A 23,990-nucleotide genomic window follows, 5' to 3' on the forward strand; every position below is an offset into this window, starting at 1 on the left:
TCGAAACTGACCTCTTTTAAAAGGAAACCTCCTGGGCTAAAAACAAAATAGTCCTTTTCTGGTTTTTAGGACTACAAACAGAACAGCTCTTTTGAGCATATGATGCTCCCCAAAGGCAAAATACAAAATATGTGAAATTGATTTGCTCTCATCTTTTAGTGTTTAGGTTTGAGTGCACCTGAGTGCTTCAGTTTCCTTAAACACTGCAATTTCTATACATATCCTTGCAGTAGGCCTAATAAGCAACAAGCTGAATTATCATAAAATGTGGCAAACCCTCTACAACTTTCATCACCTTGTTCCTGTGTCCTGTAGACATCATGTGATCACTAAGACCTTAACTTTGGAACAGTTAAAATGTAACTGTTAGTTTAATGTGAAGATGTTTTGCATTCTGATATATGGTGAATTCAGGTTGACTGGGACACTTTTTCCAAGTCATTTCAATGGCAAAAAGTGTCCCAATCACCCTGAATTCACCCTATGTTGCTCAATAAGTTGCTCCACTCTCTGAGAGTAACCACTGTTAACCCAGTGTTGGGGGCAGCAGCAGCGGAGCTTTGCAAGGTCATCATGGGATATGACAGCAGTCAATTCTTTGATCTGATTGGCTCAGCTGGAATTGGGGCTAGGCTGGGTGAAGGTAACAGCATCAATATCTTCTCCACATGGAAAACCCCAAGGGATGCTAAATGATATATTGCAAAAAGAGACAAAGCAAACTGAACACTGAAAATGCAACCATGTAGAAAAATCATTTTTGTAAATGTAAATGTATAGTGTAAATGAAGGATACAAAATACAAGCCAAAATAAATACTTGCAATCTATGAAGGTTTTATAAGTGTAAATGAATGGAGGAATTGCTGATTTAAATACATTTGAAAAAAATAATTTAATTAGCAGTTGCTGAAGTTGGCTGCTTTTCAGTGTTGCCAAGCAGTTTTACACTGTTTCAGCGGGTTGAATCGACCCCAAATAACATGATATTTAGCCCTTGAATGTGAATTTTACCAGGGGAGCCCCACCAAAAATGCAAATTTTACCCCCTGGAACGTGATTTTTACTGTGGAATTTTGACAAAAAACCTGGCAACCCTGCTGCTTGTTGAGCTGGTTTATCACACCTCAAGGATGTTTTTTTGTTGTGTCCCTGACCTTGAAATGGTAACCTTCAGGGATCTTCATTGTGAAATGTTCTTATCAATATTAAATGATCTTAGATTCAAGTAGTTTCTGGTCTCAGTGACAGTTTCCCTTAAAGTCAGTTAGACCAAGAACAAAGACATGAGGAACTACTTTCTGGGCTTATACACAATAACACATGATTAACTCGTTAATTATCTGTTATATCCACTGTATATCTTGAAAAAGTAGAAAGTAAAGCTCGTTGGCACAAACTTTTATGTTTGCTTGACAAAGACTTGTCTGAAAATGTAAGTTTTATAAGCTTTCTAGCATGTTTTTCATGTTGCTAGCAAGTTCATCATGTTGTTAGCATGTCTTAGCATGTGTCTAGCATTATTTTGCTTGCATGTAGGGTTGCCAACTTCAGGAACGGAAAATAAGGGACAATTGTGGTTATTCTTAGGAATATAAGTGACAGAATAAGGCGCACACTCAAAATATTTGTACTGTACCACACAGTGTACGTCACATAATCACATTTGTATCATTCAGTGTCAAACCAAATTTCAGAAAGTTTCCTGGCTCAAATTTTGATTTTGCATTCCTGTAACTCATGTAAGTATTAAAGATATCTTAATATCCTTTTAGATTCTTATTCTTAAAGGGATGAGTGCGAGACATCACTTCCGTTGTCAGAGCGCGTTCAGACCTCACACACCGGATGCGCATAGCACATAGTGGTGTTTTAGAGGTAAAAAATTATATAAATACTGTTCGGTTTCTCGCACAAACCGATCGTTTTGTGTCTTAGGACATCAATGTGTCGTCACGAGCCACAGGGTTTAATTTGGATTTGTCTGTGCATGTTTCTTTTACTCTTATAGACGAAGTTCCCATTGACGTGCATTATACAACTGACAGACCGCAACGGTTGGAGTTAAAATCATCATTTGTGTTCTACTGAAGAAACAAAGTCACCTACATCTTGGATGCCCTGGGGGTAAGCAGATAAACATCAAATTTTTGGGTGAACTATCCCTTTAACAAACATTTCTTTTGGTATTTAAATTGTTAAGGCCCAATATGGTTAATTTCCAGAGATATGGGGATCTCAATGTGGCTCCATGAGTAAATTGGTAAATTGTACACATTTTCAATGGTCACACATAAGAACAAATAATGTTGAAACTTTTTTTTCTATCAACACAATTGCATATACCTATCTAGTGCAATATTTTTTTCCAAAGTTTGTGCCTGTAACTCTAAACGTATTAAAGATATCTCAATATCCTTCTAGATTATCATTCTTAATAAACTTTTCTTTTGTAATCATCATTTTTAGGGCCCAATATGGTTCCATCCCATATAATGGGGATCTCAATGTGGCTCCATGTTCAACTTGAATTTTACCCACTTTCTATATAGCTACGCCAATGCATATTAAATATCATCAATCTCTATTCAAAACAATACAAAAGGTTTTTGATACATTGAAACATATGGCATAAAATTTGAAAGCATAACAATTGAACGTATTTGAAATTCCAGTAGCATGTTTTAAAGAATGACACTTAAAAAATGGAACTAAATGTTGTAGAAACCATGTATGAATGAATGAAAATGCATATTTTTCAATGAAAGAGAACTAGTATGGGCTGCTTATGGTGCTCAAGGCTTTTTTTTCTGACAAAATTAACTTACAATAGTGAAAGACAACTTCCCTTTTTGTTCATGTCTTACCTCAGGTAGATAGATTTTATGTTTTCTTGCTTGACTGGATGTTGGAAAAATAATCACGCTCTTTACATTCACCGATAGGACACCCAATAATGACTTTTCAATGATATCTAGTGATTAAAGATTTCAAAACACTGCTTTGAATCTTTTGTTTCGAATCAGTGATTCAGAGCACCAGTCATTGGCATTTTGACACACAATCCGAATCACTGATTCGAAACAAAAGATTCGAAGCAGTGTTTTGAAATCGGCCATCACTAGATATCATTGCAAAGTCATTATTTATTTTTTTTTGGCGCACAAAAAGTATTCTTGTCGCATTATAATATTAAGGTTGAACCACTGTACTTATATGAACTGTTTTAAATATGTCTTTAGTACCTTTCTGGATCTTAAGAAGTTCAGTGGCATTACTGTCTATAGAGGCCTTATACTGAGCTCTCGGATTTCATCAATGACATGAGGGTGAGTAATTAATGACAGAATTTTCATTTTTGGGTGAACTAACACTTTAAAGCCTACAGCTAATGTCAAACAATAATTTATCCAAAAGGAATGCGTATGCCTGTGCAACCCATGTTTATAGCATGTTTTCGTATATTGCTAGCATGGATTAACATGTTGCAAGCATTTTTAGTATGTTGCTAGCATGAATTGGCATGTTACTAGCATATCTTACCAATTGTTAACAAGTTGCTAGCATGTTTTAGCACATTGTTAACACGTGCTAAAACATTAGTGTTTGGTATATTGTTATAAGCATATTGCTAGCGTGAATTAGCACATTGCTAAGATGATTTAACATGCTGATAGTTTTAGCACATTGTTAAAATGAATTAGTCTTGAAGTGTGGTAACTGTAGTATAAGCGGAATAATTGACTCCGGACCATTGAATTATTTTCTTATAATTCAACAACCCGTCGTCAATTATTCCTTACATAATCATGCATGAGTTTGAAAAGGTTGAAGCGAATTACAAGGGTGTTCGCAGTGGGCTGTTTTTACATTAATCTCACGTCATAAAAGCGTTTTGAGCCGAGGTGCAAGTATATTTAACCACTTACATGACTCAGCTGAACGCACAATCACTGTCCAGCACTCTTTTTCACATGTGATCTTTCATAGATATGAATACCGTAAAAGATGTAGCAGCCCGAGTCAGACAAGTTTATACATCTGAGTTTGGTGGTTGCAGCTTTAATGTTCTGGGAGGAGATACTGACTAAATTTTATCTCAGAAGAAAAAGAACAAGAACAAGAAATGGCATCTCAGGGTTTGTCAAGTCAACATAAATATAAATCACTGCAAAAACACTTTAGTGTCAGTTTATTTGCAGTCACATTTATTCTGATGAAAATTTCTCACAGTTGTAACGATACATGTTCATTTAAATGAATAATTTAATAAACAACAGTGGCTGTTTTCAGGAAGAAATGCTTATCTTACAGTGAAATCAACAGAACTTCGTACTGCTGACATGTGCATGACATAGATGTGCGTGTCGTAGTTTTGTCAACCAACCAAACCAATCAACCAACAAAATGGCAAAACACTGTAATAACACTGATAGTAACATGAAAACATTCATTTCCCCCAATTTATACATATTTAAATCTATCCATACAGTAAATAACTTTGTTATTTAAAATTATACACATTGACAAAATACAGAATCACATGTACATGTGTTGATGATGTTAGATTCGTCTCTGGTAAGTACATGGTATAATGCCCCTCTTATTAAAAGTAATATTATTGCATTTCTTGTATGATTTTTGTATTATCGGCAGTAATAGTATAATTCGTTTGTTCAAACGATGAGGTCTCTTTTCTCGGCTTGCAAATGAGTCTTGTAGAGGAGACAGATGCCCTATCACTCAGAAACATTGTGAAAACAGCACTATACAGTTTTATTATTTGCAAAGTTTTAACAAAATATATGTTTACTATTATTTGCATGGTCGAGTGCTACACAAAATGAGATAAAGCTTCGTAATAACAGTTTTCAAAAATAAAAAAAAAAAAAAAAAACAGTCAGATGAACAAGTGAATTTATGAATATGGATGTTTCATATCAAGAAGTTCAAGAGAAAATGTAGGTTAAAATGAGCACAGAGTACTCAGAGTACGTCGTACGTTTGTGTTTTTAGGGAAATATTACAATAAATTTCACAAAATGGGAAAACCGTTCATAAAAGTACTTTAAAAAAATATTGGTCACTGTTCGTAAGTAGTAAATGTTAACATCAAGAATCTTATGAAATGATGTGGAGAACATTTTGACAATCACACAGACATTGAAAAAGCCGACAGAACTACATTTGCATCTTCCGTCAGAAATTGCTTCTTACTATTATGATATTTTAACTATGCCTGCAAATGAATATTTAGCATTTATGCATAATAAAAAAGAATGAATTTTATATAATAAACATATTCAGGCTATTAGACAAGGAATTTCAATAGGATCTACTGTCAAAAAAATATAAAACATACAAAATACACTCTACCTGGTTGAAAACAAAAGTAACCTTAATTGTTTTAAAATTTCTATAGGTGAAACTACAATTGGACCATTAAACACACAACCCAACAATTCTCCTTGTGGGCAGCATCTCCACATACACACACACACACACACACACACACACACACATAAAAAAACATGTAAATATAACAAGGTGCCTTAGCACAGGCTGGCACACACAGACCTACAGAACAGAAGCATTTAATGGTGCTTGTAGTGTGGCACGATACCAAGTGTTTTGAAATACATGAACTCACAAACTCGTCTCTCTATCCAAATCTGTCTCCTTCTCTCCATCACCTCGCTTATGTCCAATGGCACCTACAACTGTTGAGCTGCAGAATAATAGAGAAAGATTCATCATGAGAAAAAAAGAATTCTTAGTCGAAAAGCTGATGAGAAACAGTGAGTGACACGTTTGTTCTTGGAGCAAAAGAATACAAACAGTTCCTTTTCAAAGTAGAACTTTACACTGCTTCTTGGATTGATACCATAGGGAACATAATTAGCGTGACCTGTGTCTGAAGCACATGTGTACATCACCGGAGCTATAAGTATAAGAGGGTACGTCATCAGCTTTTTTGTCTTCAGGAGCCGTTTGTGTTACTGCATGTTAACGGTGATTGTCATGGAGAAGCATTTGAACAAGTGGTTCAGGAACGTTTTTGACATCTGAGGACACACACAACCTGTGTGTTATATGTTTGGGTGAGGATCACGCCCGTTCAATTCTTGAGGGAGCTGAAAGCTCCAATTCTAAGAGATTCAGTCACAGAGATTTGCTTGGCCCTATTCTTGAGGGTTATGGGACAAGTTTCTACACCCCTTGGTGTGGACCCTATTGTAGCCGAGACTGAAACAGCGGAGAATGAAGTCGTGGAGATCGCAGGTCGAGGAATTCAAGAAAGGCTCTCAGTCACTGTCCTGAGTGATCTGTTGGATCAGGATGTACTCTCTCTTGAGTTTTCTTGTCCAGCAGATGCTGCTGGTACCATCTACCCAGGATGAGGCGGATGTGGGAAGGGCGAGGATATTGCTTGTGGCAAGCCTTCTCAGCTTGCCAGTTGTGGCAGGTCGGTTCCTTGCACACGATGGCCATGATGCAAGCATACCAGGCAGATCTGCTTAAAGATTTAGATCAGGGGGAGGGACTGTCTCCTAAAGCGGTCGCTGAGCTGTGCTGCACCACAGATCTGGCCCTCTAGGTCAATAAACAAACAGCTGTTAGCATTGGTTGTTCAATAGTGCTCATGGTGGCAAAAGAAAAGCATCTGTAGCTGAACTTGGCAGACATTAAGGACAAAGAGAAAAGCTTTCTCCTTGATACACCGAATCTCGACCTCGGAACGTTTCAGCATGTCTGTAGAGATGGTTGTTGTTAAGTTTAGGAAGGCGAGGATGAGGTTAACGGCTTATAGGAAGTACATTCCGCATCGATGTAAATCTTCGCTCAAGACCTCTGGGGGACCTGGTCCTTCACAGGGTGGCCACTTGGGATCCTCCTCCTTTGAGAAGAGCTCAGCGGAGGTGGGATGCTAGGAACAGAAGACAAGATCTGAGGAAGTTATAAATAAGAAGCGATTTGATAAACAAGATTGAATCGCTGAGGATAAGTAACATCTCTTCTCCTTCCCTTCTGGGCTCTGGGGTCTTTAAATAATGTTAGCTCCCCGATGGCTCCTTGGGGTGGGTCTATTATGTATCCTAAGCGCCCTTTCATAAGGAAAGCAGTATAGAAGGTTGTGTCTGTTCAAAAATGCCTGGTAGGCTCTCTTTAGTAGCTGCTCTTTAGGGTTGAATGTAGAGTAGAACCTCCCCCACTACCTGGGGTTTTGAAGTAAGGTCCTCCGCTCCCTGTCGGAGCTGTAACTGGTCCATGTAGAACCTAACAAGTATAGGAAATTTTCCTATAACATCCCTTCTTGTTATTGGGCACCTTTTTTTATTGGTGGGAATCTTTGGAACCTGGACTAGTCCAGGCAGGGTCAGAGCACTCACCCCCAATTGAAAACTCTGGGAAAGTAGTGCTGAAGCTCCCCTGTGGTTCCCTAGGGGTTTGAGTTTTCAGGTTCCCCCTGTAGGTAGTGGTGAGCCAGGGTTGCAGCTTAAAATGAAGAGTTCATTTGCAAAAAACGATAAATGCCACTTTTTAAAAATTTTTTAACTAACTGCTGTGTGTTATTCTCCCCATATAGCACATTCTGTACCCTAAATCAGTTTTGTCAGAAAAGCCGGTATTGTCCACTGTCAGGAATCGCAAGTTCACATTTTACAGCAGAAACTGACAAGTGCCCTTGTTGTTTGTGTACAGAAACCGATAAGTCTGTTTTAGCGAATCAGTGCACAGTATTCACAGGTCAGGTGACAAGGCTTCTAGTCACTTCAAAAAGATGAGGGAAGTTTTGTCAAAGCTGACAAAAAGTGATCGAGGATTTATAATTTCGGCTCCTGTAAGTCCTTGTACACCATACACAATTTGCATGCTGAAACCTCGGTTGTTCTTTTGCGTGTGTGTGTGCGCGCACGTGCATGGATATATGTGTGTGTGTACTTGCGTGCCGATCTGTTAGTGTGTGTGTGTCTGTGTGTGAGTGTGCGTGTGTGCCGATTAGGGATGTGCAACAATTAATCGCAATTAATCGTTTGCAAAATAAAATTCTGTTTACGTAATATATATGTGTGTGTTCTGTGTGTAATAATTATGTATATATAAATACACACACAAACATTAATACATTTAAGAAATATATGCATTTTTAAATAAATATATATTTATATATATTTTAGATTACATATAAATATAAATATTCTATACATAAATCTAACATTTTTCTTAAATATATACATGTATGTGTCTGTATTTATATATACATAAATTATTATACACAGAACACACACATATATATATTACGTAAACAGACTTTTATTTTGCAAATCCCTAGTGCCGATCTGTGTGTGTGTGTGCGCACAGTGAGTGGATGGATGGGTGTGTGTGTCGATCTGTTAGTGTGTGTGCGCATTTATGTGCACACGTGTGTTTGAGTGTGTTTTAGATGCAATTACAAAGCAATTAATTGGGTTTTGTTTAACTCCGAAACATGAATTGTAGAGTTATCTGCTTTTGCCAAAAAAAACGACTGTTGGAGTTATCTGCTTTTGCTAACAAACTTTTAATATATAAAAAACATGCTTTCAGTGAACTTTAATTTTTTAATTTACCTGTATTTTTTGGAGTTTTTATGAATTAACCAAAACAACCCAACTGCAGTTAGATTGATATAACTTGGAATGCACAATAAAAAAAAAATTTAAAAAAAACATGATTTGTGAGAATTAATAAAAATGGAGTTAACTGTTTTTGCAAATGAACTCTTCAAATGTTTCCCCAGGCAAGTATTCTCAATGGGCTGTGTCATACAAAAGAGCTGATATAGCCAAGGCTTAGAGCTGTGTTCTTGGGCTAATGCCTGGTCCACAAGGAAGGGAGGAAAGTTGTAAAGCCAGGAGTTTCCTTGTCACAAAGCATAAATCTTGGGCAATGGCTCAGGGAATACTTCCACTTGACAGCCTATATGAGTCTTAGGACACTCCCTGTATGACTGACAAATCTGACTCTGGCTAAGTAAGTCTGTAGAGTCGATTTTTGTTATGCCTCAGCATGGCAGAGTGGGTATTTGTTGCCCATAGCGTCAATCCAAGATGCAGAGTTGAATTTCACTTCAAATGGTTATGAAGGTAATCTATGGTCCCCCAAGATTTTATGTTTATATTTTCCATTTTCATTTTAATTTCAGTTAAAGTTTTAGTAATTTTTTTTTAATATAGTTTTTTAAATATTTATTTCCATTTTAGTACATCAAGTTAAACTAAATGAAAATGGGAAAAGTTGCATTGGAAACTAGCTGAAATAAAATAAGTTTTTCATATTTGATTTTATTTCAGTTAATGTTTATTTTATTTAAAGTAACAAAAATGTTTTCAGGGTCTTAATTTTAGTTTCAGTTACAGTTCTAATAATAACCCTGGCTCCTTCATGATCAAAAGGTAAAATAACATTATTATGATTTATTAGTGCTATCAAATGTATATCTACAGTGTTGCCAACTGCTTTCAGTTGAAACTGGTAGCTTAATGTCACTAGATGACATAATAATGGCAAATTCATTGATCTATATAAATATGAATATAGATCAGTGGGCAAAATAAGAATATATATAAGGTTTGTCCAAGAAGTTGCTAGATTTGTCCCTGAACTGATGTTGTTAAATATCCCACATGGGTTTGATTTATAAATAAATAATATTGTATGTGCAGAATTTACAGAGAAACATTACTGAATATTCAGATTCACACAGAAAAAAAAAAAAAAAAAAAAAAAAAAAACAGATGTCAAATTAAATATCAGGGTTAAAAACAAACAAATAAAAAATAAACATCATTAGATATATTTCATTAAATGCATGCGTTAAATTTGACAGCCCTATTTTACATGACTATCTGAGACCGGTGAGTTATAATTGTGCATGTGCTAAAGCTTGACCTTTGACCTATCCGAAATCATGCTTTTCCATGCATTTAACATTCTCAACAAATACACACAAACATGCACACAGAGGCTGAAATGCTCAGGAAAAACTTGAATCCCTTATGATGCCAGTGTTTTTAGAAAGATTCTGTTTGTAAACTCTAAAATGGAAGACACAACTTTTTTCAGAAAAGGAGAAAAGGTTTGAACATTTAGGAAACATGAACCATAGTATCCACAGCACTAGAGTATATACAGTGATCGTGCACAGACACGTTGGGTTGCGTCTTACCTTTGGATATCAGCATCTGAGACATTAGGAGAGGGAGCTTATGAGTGACAGGGATGAAAAATTCAGTCATGATATGAGCCTGATATTCACACTTCCATTTTTAAGAGAACAGCATGTTTGAGGAGTTCACTAAACAGATATATTACTAATTGCTCATTTTTTTGACTAAGGGGCTCAAACATGACCAAACTCTGCTCTGAGAATGAAAATGTTTCGTATTTGATCTTAATCAGAGTTTTTAAAGGAGTCATGAATTGAGAAATCAAAATTTCCTTAATGTTTTGACATATAAGAGGTCATTGTACTGTAAAAATATCCTGTAATTTTCAGAACTCTTTTATTGAAACCAAGCTCCCAAAATGACTTTCTTTTGGATTTTGTCACAGTACGGCGTAATAGTGCAACGAAAGACCACCATTGCCTTTTTAGCCCCACCCACTGATTCACATGTCACGTAGTTTTAAAAACAAGAGAGACACAAACACAGGATTACTCGAGCAACAAAATGATAGAGATGCCTGTGAGGACCTCAAAGAACATTATAAATATTTTTAAAAAAGCATTTCATGACCCCTTTAAAAGTAGGATTTCAGTTGAATGTTCCAAAAGGAGGAATAAAAATGTGCCGCTACTGAATCAAGAAACTGAAAATGTCCCATGGTAACCTAAAATACTGTGTCTTTTCATCTATTCAAATGCAATGTTTGCAGGTTTGCGGTGAGATTAAAGTGACATTTTTGAATATTGTTATGTATGCGAGGAAATCTTCTAAGGGAATATTAAATCCAAACCTTTTTGAGCTTTGATCTTTGTTGGTGCTGTCAGTGTTGAGGCCTTTCCAGACATTTCCAAAAGACGTCTTCGTCATTTCATCTGAAATGTTGACCGTGGAAGGATCATCCCTTAATGAATGCAAACACATCAGCATTTTTAATCTCTGTTGTCATATTTTGAAAGAACATTTTTAAAGTTTGTCTTCCAAAAAGAGAGGAGACCATCTAAACATTTTTTCAGACATTATTCACTGCAGGCTTTATGTTTCTAAATGAAATATGTGGAATGAAATGATATGTTTTTTGACATAGTATGCCTTTTATATTACACTGAAAAAATGTTTCCTAAAAAACAAATACAGTACTGCTCAAAAGCTTTGGGTCAGTAAGATTTTTTAATGTTTTTGAAAGAAGTCTCTTATGCTGACCAAGGGTGCAATTATTTTATCAAAAATGCAGTAAAAACAGTATTACTGTGAAATATTATTACAATTTAAAATAACTTTTCTATTTTTAAATGTAATTTATTTTACTCTAACATACTGATTGCAATTTTCTCATTACTCCAGTTTACATAATCCTTCAAAAATCATTCTTATATACTATATAATTTCTTTTAAAAAATCTGACTCAAACTTTTGAATGGTAATGGTTCGTCTAAATTAATTGGTCATATTACTAATAATTATTCAAGTCAAAATTATTTTTAATCACTGAATCAATATAAATTACCAAAGTTTTGGCATTACCAAAACTAGATTTAAAGGTTAGATTATGTAGAAATGGTAACAACAGCAGGATACCAATTTTAAAGTGTACAAACACTGTAATTTTTCCTACTTACTTATAATGCCCCTCTAGGGGCACTTGTACAATTCCTTCATCCTCCATCAAGACACACTGATTCTCCTGAAATTGAGAGAAAGAACATGTTCGTGATCTGTCCTTTTAAAACAGTGATTGGTCATTGACAACCAATAGCGTCGTCAAAGGCCGCAACCAATAGCAGTGCGTGATGGGGGGTGGTGGTACCTCTTGCTGTGCATCTTCCATTTTTTTCTTCTTGCTTTCAGGCATGAGGTCATCAAGCCAGCTGAGATCTCGCTTAGAGAAGACAAAATCTAACAGCTTACGGATGAACACAAGGGCTAAGACCTGCAAGAAAACACACAGGCATCATATGAGATCTTGATGATCATGCACACACACACACAGATATATACAAACACACATGTTTTACCATCATAGGAAAGACTATGGCGGCTCTGGAGGTTTTGATGACCCAGAGAAGCACCAGGCAGCTGAGCTGGATGATGGTAAACATGTGAACTTTTCTCAGCGGGACGTGTCTCAGGTAGATAAAATCAGGCTGGTGTTTTGTCGGCATCCCAAACAGCTTCAGACGATCAAAGAACTGAACGGCAAAACATGGTTAGAACTGCACAGTATGACCCTGAAAAGTATCTGGATGCATTTTAGTGTTGTTGATTGAAATTAAGCTAAAATAATATATAAATATTAGATGAAAAACTTAAAAAAAAAACTTCAATTCAGTACTAAAATCCCTAAAACTATGTACAAATAAAAAATACAAAAATAAAATAAATACAAATTAAAATTCAAAAAAGTAAATTAAATCTAAATAGAAAAAAATAAAAATGACAAAAACACATGACAAAATGACTTAAAACTTAAAATTAAAACTGAAATTCCAATTTACAATATTATAATAGTATACAAATAATTCTAACATAACACTGGGACACTAATTCAGCTTTCACATTCAGAGGAAATATTACATTTTAAAATATATTAAAATAGACAACAGCTGTTTTAAATTATAATCATATATCCCAATATTACTGTTTTTACTGTTTGTTTTTTTTATCAAATAAATGCAGCCTTGGTGAGCATAATAGACTTCTATATAAATAATACAAAAATAACACATAAACCACACCTACAAATTTTGAAATTAATAACTGTTAAGCACAATATATGACTTTAGTAACTTATAACAGTACCTGTATGCCTCTGAGAGATGACGCTCCCATATAGAGGAAAACTCCATATAACACAGGCATTGGGATATGCTGAGGACAAAATAATAACCATTAAAAAAAGTTTTCTATTTTACTGCAAGCATTTAGCAATGCAAGTTTGCAACTATCATCTGTTGATCAGTAGAAGATCACTGACCTTCAGTATGGAGGTCATAAATACTGAGCTTCCCATAAGGACAAATATCATGAGGCCGGTGAAGCGCTGCTCTCTGATGCCCAAGAACTTGGGCTGTTCACCAGGTGCTGAGCATTCAGACTCCAATTTCAGGCTGTTCACGTGGCTGATTGACAGCACCGTTGCAGCCACGAACCACGGGAGGCCCATGAGAGAGCACACGCCCAGCATCACACCCACCACAAACAGGTCCAGATGATACCCACAGCCTTTCTGTGGATGCACACATACCCAACGAAAGACATCTCATCAAGTGTACAAGATTATTTGTTAACCAAAAGGAGCATATTTGTGAAGTAGTGACAAACCTTCAGCTTGTGTTCCTTCCTGTTAATAATAACGGCAGTGATTTGTTGGTCCATGAAGATGAGGATGGTGCACAACAGAGCTGGGACGAAGGTCACAATAGTGGTCCACCACGGGTTTGGTCCCACTGGGCTGATGAACCAGCCACGGTCATCTCTGGTTGGCTGTGAGAGGTCATGTAATCAATTACATATTCATATTCTGAGGATAGATTTTTGTGAAAATCTACAAATGAAAATGACACTACTGTAATATGACTCACTTTAAACTCATTAGGAACCTGTAGTTTTGTGGAGGGGATCCCCAGAGCATAGTCAGTCAGAACCATGGTCAGGATGGTGAGGAAAACGGCAAAATCGCTGATAACTGCTCTCACCTGTTGAGAGAAACTCAACATAAAACTGTGAGCCTTTAGATTTTTTACAGACTCCCTGATTGAAAACTATTTATAGTTTACAGTTAGCCAACAACAACTGCTGTACAGTGGGGAGATAAATCCACATAAATCCACACACACATACTTTCACAGTTGTCTGTACTATTCTATACTGAAACACACACACAAGCTTCTTGCCTTGGTGGGGAAGTAACGACTTGTTTTGAACTCCTTAAGGAAGGAGGACATAGCAACTGTAGAGAAGAAGAGAATGACAGACCAGAAGAGGACGTCAGGTATATATGGACCGTGATGGCCACAGGCGCTGCCCACAAACTCACCCCTGTTCTCCACACAGCCCTGAGACACAACATAAGACAAAATAATCACATCTGCTTCTGATGAAGAAGACAGATAAACACAATATCCAGAGAAAAATGAAAAATTCATATACAGTCATGTGTAACTATGGAAATATCACAAGGATTTGTTTATAGTGTGTGTGTGTGTGTGTGTGTGTGTGTGTGTGTGTGTGTGTGTGTGTGTGTGTGTGTGTGTGTGTGTGTGTGTGTGTGTGTGTGTGTGTGTGTGTGTGTGTGGTAGGAGCTTAAATATGAAGGGAGGGGAACTGAGGTGAAACAGCAGAGGATTTGCTTTTATTAAAGTATGAGTCACTGAAATGTATTAACCCATATCTAAGAAATGAGACGCAGGCGTCTGTGGGAATGTTTGGGATAGTGTATCCTTTACAGAAAGAAAAATATATTTCCCTTTATATGAATGATCAATATATTAAATGATTTAACTGTATATTTGAAAATATACAGAATAAAATATTGTGTTAATATATTACGATATATCAAATAATACATAAGGAATTGCCATTTTTCATATATTGAAAAATATGTGACAGTATATTTACTTATATATCACAAGCACACCTGCATGTACTAATGTGTTTAGCAAAGATACTATCACTGTGCTGAACAGCACACTGTCATTACTGTTTAAACAAAGTAATTATAGTCTTAATGGCGTTTGGCCAATCATCACAGGCTCTGTTCTTCAGCACAATGGTAACCCCAAAAACTCATACCAGAAAACCTTTTAAATTCCAAAATAATACAACTTTAAACACTAACAGATCTAACCTCTATATTAATATTGAGCAAAACACATGAAATGACACTTAATTTTAACATTTACTCTCCTTTAACTGTCAGAAGCAATGCATGCTGGGAACTAGAAGTCTGTTGTAACCACTGATTGTAACTCATTTCGTGCATGTGTGTCTATACTGTATATGTGTACAATACATTCACATTTAAATGTGTGTGCAATATATGTACACAATAAAGGATAAAACTATGAATATTACATGTAATGCTATTTTTGTCTTCATTTCTAAATATTTTATATGCAACAATATATAGCCATACATGATCAATGCATATATTGCATTATATTGAAAAATATAAGCACTTGTTTCCCATGTACCATGTAATATATTGCATTATATTTTGCAGTATATTCCATTAGGGATACTACATACTGTTTTTGAAAGAAAGTAGTATGCAGTGTGTATACCATAAATTGCATGCAAATTTTCTGTATGCAAAGATGATCCATTATTTGGAAAAATGTGAAATATACAACTAGAGCATGGCATATGTAGAACGCATTATCCCACAATGCAATGCACTCGATGACCTTCCATTTTGAGAGTGATAAATGAAGTACCATTTAACACTGTCTTGACCAGTGGCGGCTGGTGCAAAAAATTTGGGGGGGGCGCAAAAACCTTTTTTTTTTAGAAATGCAGGAATGAACAAGCTAATTGTTAAATAACCATTTAACAAGTGATATAATAATGCATCATTACTGCTTATCTAAAACATGGAAAATTCAGTAAAGCATACCATAGGGCTGGGATCTATAAAAATAAAAATCTGTATTTAATTAAAAAAAAATTTATTTCACATCCTGCCCAATATTGTCCTAGAAACAATGTTCATATTGAAGGCTATAAAAACAAACCTGAATGTAACCGTGTAGTATATGCTATATTATGTGTGAAAAAAGGGGTCAAATCACATTAGGCCTAGGCTATATTCAAAAATTGTAAATGTTTTTTTAAAGCATTAGTTAAATACACTAAACTAAAAATGAAAATAAATAAAAACAAAATAACAGACTAATTATTAGGCTATTTTGATTACCCTACAACAGTCACTTAACACAGTTATTGCTATCGTACAAATACACTTAGTTGTAGGTTCGAAATTCTACATATGGCATAATTATGTTCGCCAACAAAAACAAATTTTCAACAACAAATATTTTTAGCAAAATGTATTTTACTCAGAATTATTGTCCTCTATTGAACGCCGTCTGTTTGGCGCGCATGCGCGCGGCGGCGCTCGTTCAAGGAAGTTTGTGTTTGCTGAAGGCTCGTCCACTCCTGACTGCAAAATGGAAACATTTTCTCGACTTTCTAACAGCACACCTATGGAGAATATGTCTGTGAAATGTAAATTATGCACTGAGGAAATTATTGGATGTCACTTCAGCTTAAATAAATATTAATAGAGGTATGTTTGTTTCCACCAATCGTTAAGGTTACGTATGATGACGAAAGCACGTTAGTGCTAGCCCTCCCGGAACCCATAGAGAATACATTGCAGTGCCTGCAGTTTGAAAAAAAAGTTCTTTGAATGGAAGTCTATGGGAGCAGTCGGGGCAAATCTCGAACAGACTGAAATCTGTGGTACTCCACAGAGCGTGACTCGACGCTGATTGGATTATATCCAGAGGCAGAACAAACAGTCTAGCAGTGACAGCTAGCGTAACTCTGTGGTTGAAAGTGATTGAAAAATCCGTCCCTTTCTCACTTTTGGTGGTGCGTTGCCCTATTGCCCTAATGAAGAAACCGCCCCTGGTCTTGACTCATTATTTGATTAGACTGGCAAAAACTGGCTTTTGTTTTTAATTGTAACCATAAAATATCTATATTTATTTTCAAGATGACAGTGGTGGTCATATGACAATTTAGCATGCTACTGTGACAAATGAACAGGAGGTAATATTTTACTTTATAGTTTTACATCCTATTTTTAATTTCAAATCAGTACTAGGCATGCTAGTATTCCATTTAGAACTTAGCCATATGGTGCGTTCAAATCATGCTGGAAAGATCATATTTACAAGTTGAGGGCACAGGAAAACCACAGCACAATTTTTGATTATAAAACTTGCTTTATGCCCAAATTTCCGAGTTGGGAACATGTCAGTGAGAATGGTGGATGTCTGTATTGGCGGTAAATTTGTTGAAATGAAGGCTATTATTAATTTTTTCATTTACAATAAAACTAGTCACATCAAAATACAAAAGTATTGTACAATTATGACAGAATATATTATGATTCAATTTATAGCACCTTCATAAATTGTACAAAAACATAAAAAAGCAAAAACACACCTGATTCACATTCTTTATTCATCATTTTGTAGAAGTAGAGTTGAAAAAAATCTTGCTAAATATTTTGCTCCCACCACAGTGACATGAATGTACCTGATGTCATAATTACTATATGACTTTCCAACTTGTAAATACAAACTTACCAAGAGGACTTGAATGCACCAACAGTCACACTCACCTTGACATCTAGGCCTAACCAGTCAATCTCAGATGCAGTGATGTTTTTTTCCTCCCAGTACTTCAGTGTGGCATTACTGGGATCTTTAGGCATTGTGCACACACACCTGCAAAACACACACAAATACATCACAATATTTCACACTGATAATTTTATCAACACGTCCAGCTGAATTATAGCTGTGACCTTGAGGAAGAATGATATGTGTGTGTCAGTACTCACGAGTACTGGGTGAGCTGGTTGAGGTCGTTGTGCATGTTGAAAGGGTATGTCTCCCCCAGATGAATAAGTTTCTCCAGAGCCTCGTAGATGAAGATGATGCAGATGAGGGAAGCGAAGGCTTCCTCTGTGAATCGTGTAATGTAACACACCAGCGAGCTGGCGTCTGTGGCAACCAGCAAAAGACAGAAAAAGGCCGTCCACAGACCGATACACACGCGTAAGGAGAGGTAGGACAAACCATACTCTCTGAGGAGAAAGACAAAAAATGAGATTGACTCTTACAAATGATAAAAATAATTAAATAATTATGGCACTTTCCAGTGTGATATTTCAGCTAATTAAAAAATATTAAAAATAAAAATATATATATTGTTTAGACACTAATCACCCACAATCCATGAATATGTATGTGAATATATTTTTATTTTCCTTTGTATATTTTTTATAATTTCATTATGAATTAATACATTTTGATTTGTGGGAAAGTACTTGAAAAAAAATGATATTATAGATAGATAGATAGATAGATAGATAGATAGATAGATAGATAGATAGATAGATAGATAGATAGATAGATAGATAGATAGATAGATAGATAGATAGATAGATAGATAGATAGATAGATAGATAGATAGATAGATAGATAGATAGATAGATAGATAGATAGATAGATAGATAGATAGATAGATACAACTTTGACACACTTTGAACGGCTTATTGCAAAATTAATCAAAAGAGCCTCACTTGCAGAATTTGAAGAGGATTTTCTCAAAGACCAAGACAGGTCCCGTGCTGCCCAGGATAGTGAGGGGCTGCCCAGCAAACAAAGAGTATGCTATACCCGTCATAGAGGCTCCAAATAGAGACTCTATTGCACTCTAAGAGAGAATTGGGAAGAATATAACATCAGTAATAGCATAATTAACCAATATACATGTTTTTGCCAATATAAATTCACGTATATGTGTTCTTACTATGCGTCCTTCTGTAGCTTCTCCCAGCAGACCTCCGAAGGTGATCACAGGAGACATGCAGGCGCAGTACAGAAAGAGGAACGAGGCGAGACACTGCAAACTTACGGCATCTGTGTAATCTGACAGGTAGTGAGGAGCCTTACGCTTGATGTCCAGAAATAAGCCACCAAATAACCTGTAGATCAAATTACAAAACATCATCTGAGATCCAGGTCTGTCTCAGACATTGGGATTGACAGAATTTCCGAACACAAAAAGTTATGGACAGTATTTACAGATTATTTACCTCCCTGTGCGCTGTAGCTCTGGTCCTCCGTGGCCTCCGTGCTCCTCAGCCTCCCCCAAATCAGCCCCTCCATTGGCCAGAGGGGGAACCTTCCGCTTCTCCTGCCAGATTAAGACATAAAACCAACATTACCACTGATCTCAGACTGGAAATAAGAATATGAACTATTTCAGCTAGTGATGCACCGAAATTATTTTTTTACCAAAACCAAAATTTAAGTTCCCTTTCGTGGGAACTATCGACGCTACGTCAGTGACGTGATGGGAATCCTCTGCATTTTTGTGTTCGTGAAGCACTATTGTATCTAACCAATGAGAGAACGCGACGTCAGAGGCGGGTGACGTCACGAACCTATAAAGCATGCCCGGAAACAAAGAACGCTAGCTTCTGTTGTCTTCAGTAAGCGCTATTTGTATCTTGTCTGTCTTATTTACTGTTGTCTGTCTACCATCTTGCCAGAAAGTGATCTCTTTGTCTGAGGACAAGAGTTTCTAACAAGACACATAAAAGACATACATATATATATGTAAAATGACGGAGAAAAGCCAGCGTTTCACTAAGTGTGCACCTCCTTGCCCGCGATTCATCGTGGAGGGAGATACACACGAGATGTGTGTGAAATGCCTGGGAGTTGAGCACGCACAGGCAGCTCTTGAGGGGGCTGTCTGTGTGCACTGTGAGCGGCTCACTCTCAGGGCGCTGCGCTCACGCCGGGCGCTCTTTGAGGAGGGCGCCGCGGCGAGTGTTCCCCGCGAGTCTGGTCCCGCTGCTGCTGAGGCACAGCGAAGGCTGCACTCGTGGGGTTCACAAATGGATCTAGCAGAGGGGGGAGAGACGGGCTCTGCCTTATCGCTTCCCTTACCTGCTAGATCTAGTGTCTCTCCTTTGGTGGTGGAAGCACGCGCTGTGGTTTCTTCCCCGCAAAGGGAGGCACCGGCACTGAATATATCTTCCTCAGAGGAGGTTGATGTTGAAGGTGTCGAGGGTGGTGATGAGGGACCGTCATCCTCATCTCCAGCCCATGAGGAGCTTATGGAGGTAGTGACCCGGGCAGTAAAAAAAAAAAAAAAAACTGAAAATAAGCTGGCCCGCGGAGGAGAGCGTTCCAAAAATAAAAAGCAAGTTAGATGAACGCTTCCTCCCAGCTAGGTCACTACCCCAGCGTCGGGGACTGCCGTTCTTTCCCGACCTCCACACCGAGGTGTCGAGGTCGTGGAATAGACCCGTGCAGTACCGTGTCTTCAGCCCACAAACGACAATGTACAGTAATATCACGGGGCTGAAGCAACACGGTTATGGGGCGATGCCTCGGGTTGAGGAGACGCTTGCGAGCTATCTCTCGCCCGAGTCTGCATCGTCCCTGAAATCCCCGACGTTGCCCACCAAACCACTAAAACAAACATCGAGTCTGGTGGGCAAGGCTTATTCGGCAGCGCCCTGAGGCTGCTGGGCGGGAGCAGCCTCAGCCGATAGCCGGCTCCTCGGGATACAGGTCCCAGCAGAAAGCTAGTGTGGCCGCCTGTGCTCCCCCGCGGAAAGCTTGGGGACCGGTGCGCGCTGTACAGCACAAGCCTTCTGGGGGTAGGGCGGATCTGAGGACCGTCATTATTTCCCGGAAGGCTTCCCAAAAGAAATCCTGACGGTCATGGGTCAGGGTTTCTGAGGGCAGTCCCCTCCGAAGGGGTTCGACGATTAACATCTATCGTTCCCCATCGGTGCCCTCAGGGGGCTGTTCTGCCAACCCTGCCACCCAGTGTGCGACAGGGCGCAGCAGTCCCCGTCGATCCTTCGAGGAGGGTCGGCCAGCACATGATTCGCTTATCTGCCGGTGCGCCGTGCCAGATAAAGGAGCCAAGTGCTCAAAAAACACCAGAGACCAGTCTCGAGAGGCTGGTTCCCTTAGTAGAATTTTTGGGGGAATGGAAACTTCTTCCGAATATTTCGAAATGGGTGCTGCTCATGGTAGAACAGGGTTACAGAATTCAGTGGGGTCCTTCCCACAGTGGTGGCCCCGAGCAGTCTCTGGTAATGGAACAGGAGGTTATGACGCTCTTGCAAAAAGGAGCTATAGAAGGGGTTCTCCTCCCAGCAAGCTGTCAGGGTTTTACAACCTATACTTCATTGTTCCAAAGAAGGGACAGATCAGGTCCAAGGAGCTGGTTTGTTGTGATAGACCTGAAAGATGCTAACTTTCATGTATCCATCCATCCTTCTCATAGGAAGTTCCTCAGGTTTGCTTTCGGGGACAAAGCTTACCAATACAGGGTTCTTCCTTTCAGCCTATCATTATCACCCCGCACGTTCATGAAGTGCGTGGATGCAGCGCTGGCTCCATTGAGACTCCAGGGCATCTGCGTGTTGAACTATATCGACGATTGGTTGATATTAGCTCAAACAGAACAGTTGGCAGTTCAACATCGAGATGTTGTTCTGTCGCACATGAAAAAGCTTGGGCTGAGGCTCAATGCCAAAAAGAGTGTGCTGGTTCCGAGTCAGATTGCAAACTATCTAGGAGTAATCTGGGATTCTACCACGATGCAGGCGCAGCTGTCTCCTGCTCGTGTGAATTCCATTCTCGGAGCCGTGAATGGGGTGAAGTTAGGCCAGTCACTCACTGTAAAACAGTTTCAGAGACTGTTGGGTCTGATGGCAGCTGCGTCCAACGTTATTACTATTGGCCTTCTGCACATGAGACCCTTACAGTGGTGGCTCAGGACCAAGGGGTTTTCCCTGAGGGGAAATCCTTTTCACATGATCAAAGTCACGCGGCGATGCCTTCGTGCTCTGGTCATGTGGAAAAAGCCTTGGTTCCTGTCCCAGGGACCCGTGCTGGGAACTCTTTGTCGTCGCGTGATGCTTACGACAGATGCTTCCCTCACGGTCTGGGGGGGCGATCATGAGTGGTCGCTCGGCTCAGGGTCTAAGGGAGGACCATCAGCTCTCCTGGCACATAAATCGGCTGGAGATGATGGCGGTGTCTCTAGAATTGAAACACTTCCTCCCAGACCTGAGGGGCCACCACGTGTTGGTCCGTACGGACAACACGACGGTGGTCTCTCTTGACTAGTCATTCACTGTAAAAGTTTCAGAGACTGTTGGGTCTTATGGCAGCTGCGTCCAACGTGATAACTTTTGGCCTTCTGCACATGAGACTCTTACAGTGGTGGCTCAGGACCAAGGGGTTTTCTCCGAGGGGAAATCCTTTTCGCAAGATCAAAAGTCACGCGGAGATGCCTTCGTGATCTGGTCATGTGGAAAAAGCCTTGGTTCCTGCCCCAGTACCCATGTTTGGGACTTCTCGTCGTCGCGTAATGCTTACGACGGATGCTTCTCTCATGGGCTGGGGGGCGATCATGAGTGGTCGCTCAGCTCAGGGTCTCTGGGAGGACCATCAGTTCCTGGCACTTAAATCGGCTGGAAATGATGGCGGTATTTCTTGCAGTAAAATACTTCTTCCCAGACCTGATGGCATTAAAATGTGGGGGCAGACGCCCTGTCGAGGCAGGGGCCGAGGCCCGGGGAATGGAGTCTCCATACTGAGGTGTGGAGCTCACTTTGGAAAACTTTGGTCGAGCTGAAATCGACCTATTTGCTTCAGGGGAATCAATCCGGTGTCCACTGTGGTTCTCCCTATCTCATTCAGCACCACTGGGTCTGGATGCCATGGTACAGACGTGGCCGAGGCTGCGTCTGTATGCATTTCCCCGTTCGCTCTGCTCCCGGGAGTTCTGGAGAAAATACGCCAGGAAGGGGTCAGTCTAATATTGATAGCCCTGTACTGGCCAACCAAAATATGGTTCTCAGACCTAGTGCCACTTCTAGATGGCTCCCTGATGGAGCTTCCTCTCAGGCAGGACCTCCTGTCTCAAGCGGGCAGCATGATAATTCATCCATGCCCAGAACTATGGAGTCTGTGGGCCTGGCCTCTGAGGGGGCCAGGCTCATACATGCTGCTCTCCCAACTGAGGTTGTGGAGACCATACTCCACTCCAGAGCTCCCTCCACGAGGAAGTGTATGCGGCCATTTTTGGCCATAGTCCTCTGGGGGATTCCTTGGTAGGTCGAGACCCCCTTTTTTTTTTATACGCTTCCTCCGTGGTACTCTGAGGCTGGGGCCTTCAGTACCTACAAGGACTCTGGCCTGGGACTCGGCAGTGGTATTAGAAGGGTTAGCCGAGGCTCCCTTCGAACCACTAGAGGAAGTTTCAGAGAAATTCCTCACCCTTAAAGACCATATTTCTACTGGCTATTTCATCTCTTAAAAGAATAGGAGATCTTCAAGCACTTTCAGCTGCTTCTTTGTGTTTGGAATTTGCACCTGGAATGGTCAAAGCGTTCCTGCACACTAGACCAGGCTATATGCCTAAGGTCCCCACCAAAATCCCAGGTTCCATCGTACTTTAGGCCTTCCATCTTCCTCCATTTACAACTTCGGATCAGGAGAAACTCAATCTGCTCTGTCCAGTGAGGGCTTTAGATGCATATGTCCACAGAGCTGCCCTGTGGGGAAAAACAGATAAATTGTTTGTGTGTTTTATGGGTCTCATCAGAAAGGAGGTCCAGCATCTAAGCAGAGAATGAGCAAGTGGGTGGTCGAGGCTATCTCACTTGCTTATGAGGGGGCTGGACAGCCATCTCCATTAGCTGTCCGTGTTCACTCGACTAGGGGTATGGCGGCCTCAAAGGCCTTAATGTCAGGAGTATCCATTAATGACATATGTGGTTCTGCTGGATGGTCATCCCAGCACACCTTCATCAGATTTTATAATCTTAATGTGAGTAGAACTCCGGGTGCTTTGGTTTTACAAGATAGTAGCCAGGCACTCGGAGGCACGGCGTAGTTGGGACAGCGTTCCCATCACGTCACTGACGTAGCGTCGATAGTTCCCACGAAAGGGAACGTCTTGGGTTACGAGTGTAACCCTTGTTCCCTGAGTAAGGGAACGAGAC

The 23,990-nt window shown here is 39.3% G+C and overlaps 1 protein-coding gene across 7 annotated transcripts in view; it reads right to left on the reverse strand.

The window, feature by feature from the left end:
- Nucleotides 1-4,210: 4,210 nt before the first annotated feature.
- slc4a10a (solute carrier family 4 member 10a) overlaps nucleotides 4,211-23,990 on the reverse strand; it is a 71,450-nt gene continuing 51,670 nt past the window's right edge. For 4 of the 7 annotated variants that reach the window (XM_067388357.1, XM_067388358.1, XM_067388364.1 and 1 more), the window contains 15 exons: nucleotides 19,041-19,141; nucleotides 18,755-18,929; nucleotides 18,525-18,658; nucleotides 17,781-18,026; nucleotides 17,559-17,664; nucleotides 14,101-14,262; nucleotides 13,789-13,902; nucleotides 13,529-13,690; nucleotides 13,182-13,433; nucleotides 13,007-13,075; nucleotides 12,223-12,396; nucleotides 12,015-12,137; nucleotides 11,827-11,891; nucleotides 11,001-11,111; nucleotides 4,211-5,727 (listed from right to left, as the gene is read on the reverse strand). In XM_067388357.1, the coding sequence (XP_067244458.1) occupies nucleotides 5,646-5,727; nucleotides 11,001-11,111; nucleotides 11,827-11,891; nucleotides 12,015-12,137; nucleotides 12,223-12,396; nucleotides 13,007-13,075; nucleotides 13,182-13,433; nucleotides 13,529-13,690; nucleotides 13,789-13,902; nucleotides 14,101-14,262; nucleotides 17,559-17,664; nucleotides 17,781-18,026; nucleotides 18,525-18,658; nucleotides 18,755-18,929; nucleotides 19,041-19,141 (2,076 nt within the window). In that variant the 3' untranslated portion in view covers nucleotides 4,211-5,645. Of the gene's footprint in view, nucleotides 5,728-10,209; nucleotides 10,247-11,000; nucleotides 11,112-11,826; nucleotides 11,892-12,014; nucleotides 12,138-12,222; nucleotides 12,397-13,006; nucleotides 13,076-13,181; nucleotides 13,434-13,528; nucleotides 13,691-13,788; nucleotides 13,903-14,100; nucleotides 14,263-17,558; nucleotides 17,665-17,780; nucleotides 18,027-18,524; nucleotides 18,659-18,754; nucleotides 18,930-19,040; nucleotides 19,142-23,990 lie in introns of all 7 variants that reach the window. The other 3 variants (XM_067388362.1, XM_067388361.1, XM_067388360.1) reach the window with 3 other exon arrangements.

This window comes from Chanodichthys erythropterus, chromosome 6, assembly GCF_024489055.1.
Source record: "Chanodichthys erythropterus isolate Z2021 chromosome 6, ASM2448905v1, whole genome shotgun sequence".
Classification (NCBI taxonomy): domain Eukaryota; kingdom Metazoa; phylum Chordata; class Actinopteri; order Cypriniformes; family Xenocyprididae; genus Chanodichthys; species Chanodichthys erythropterus.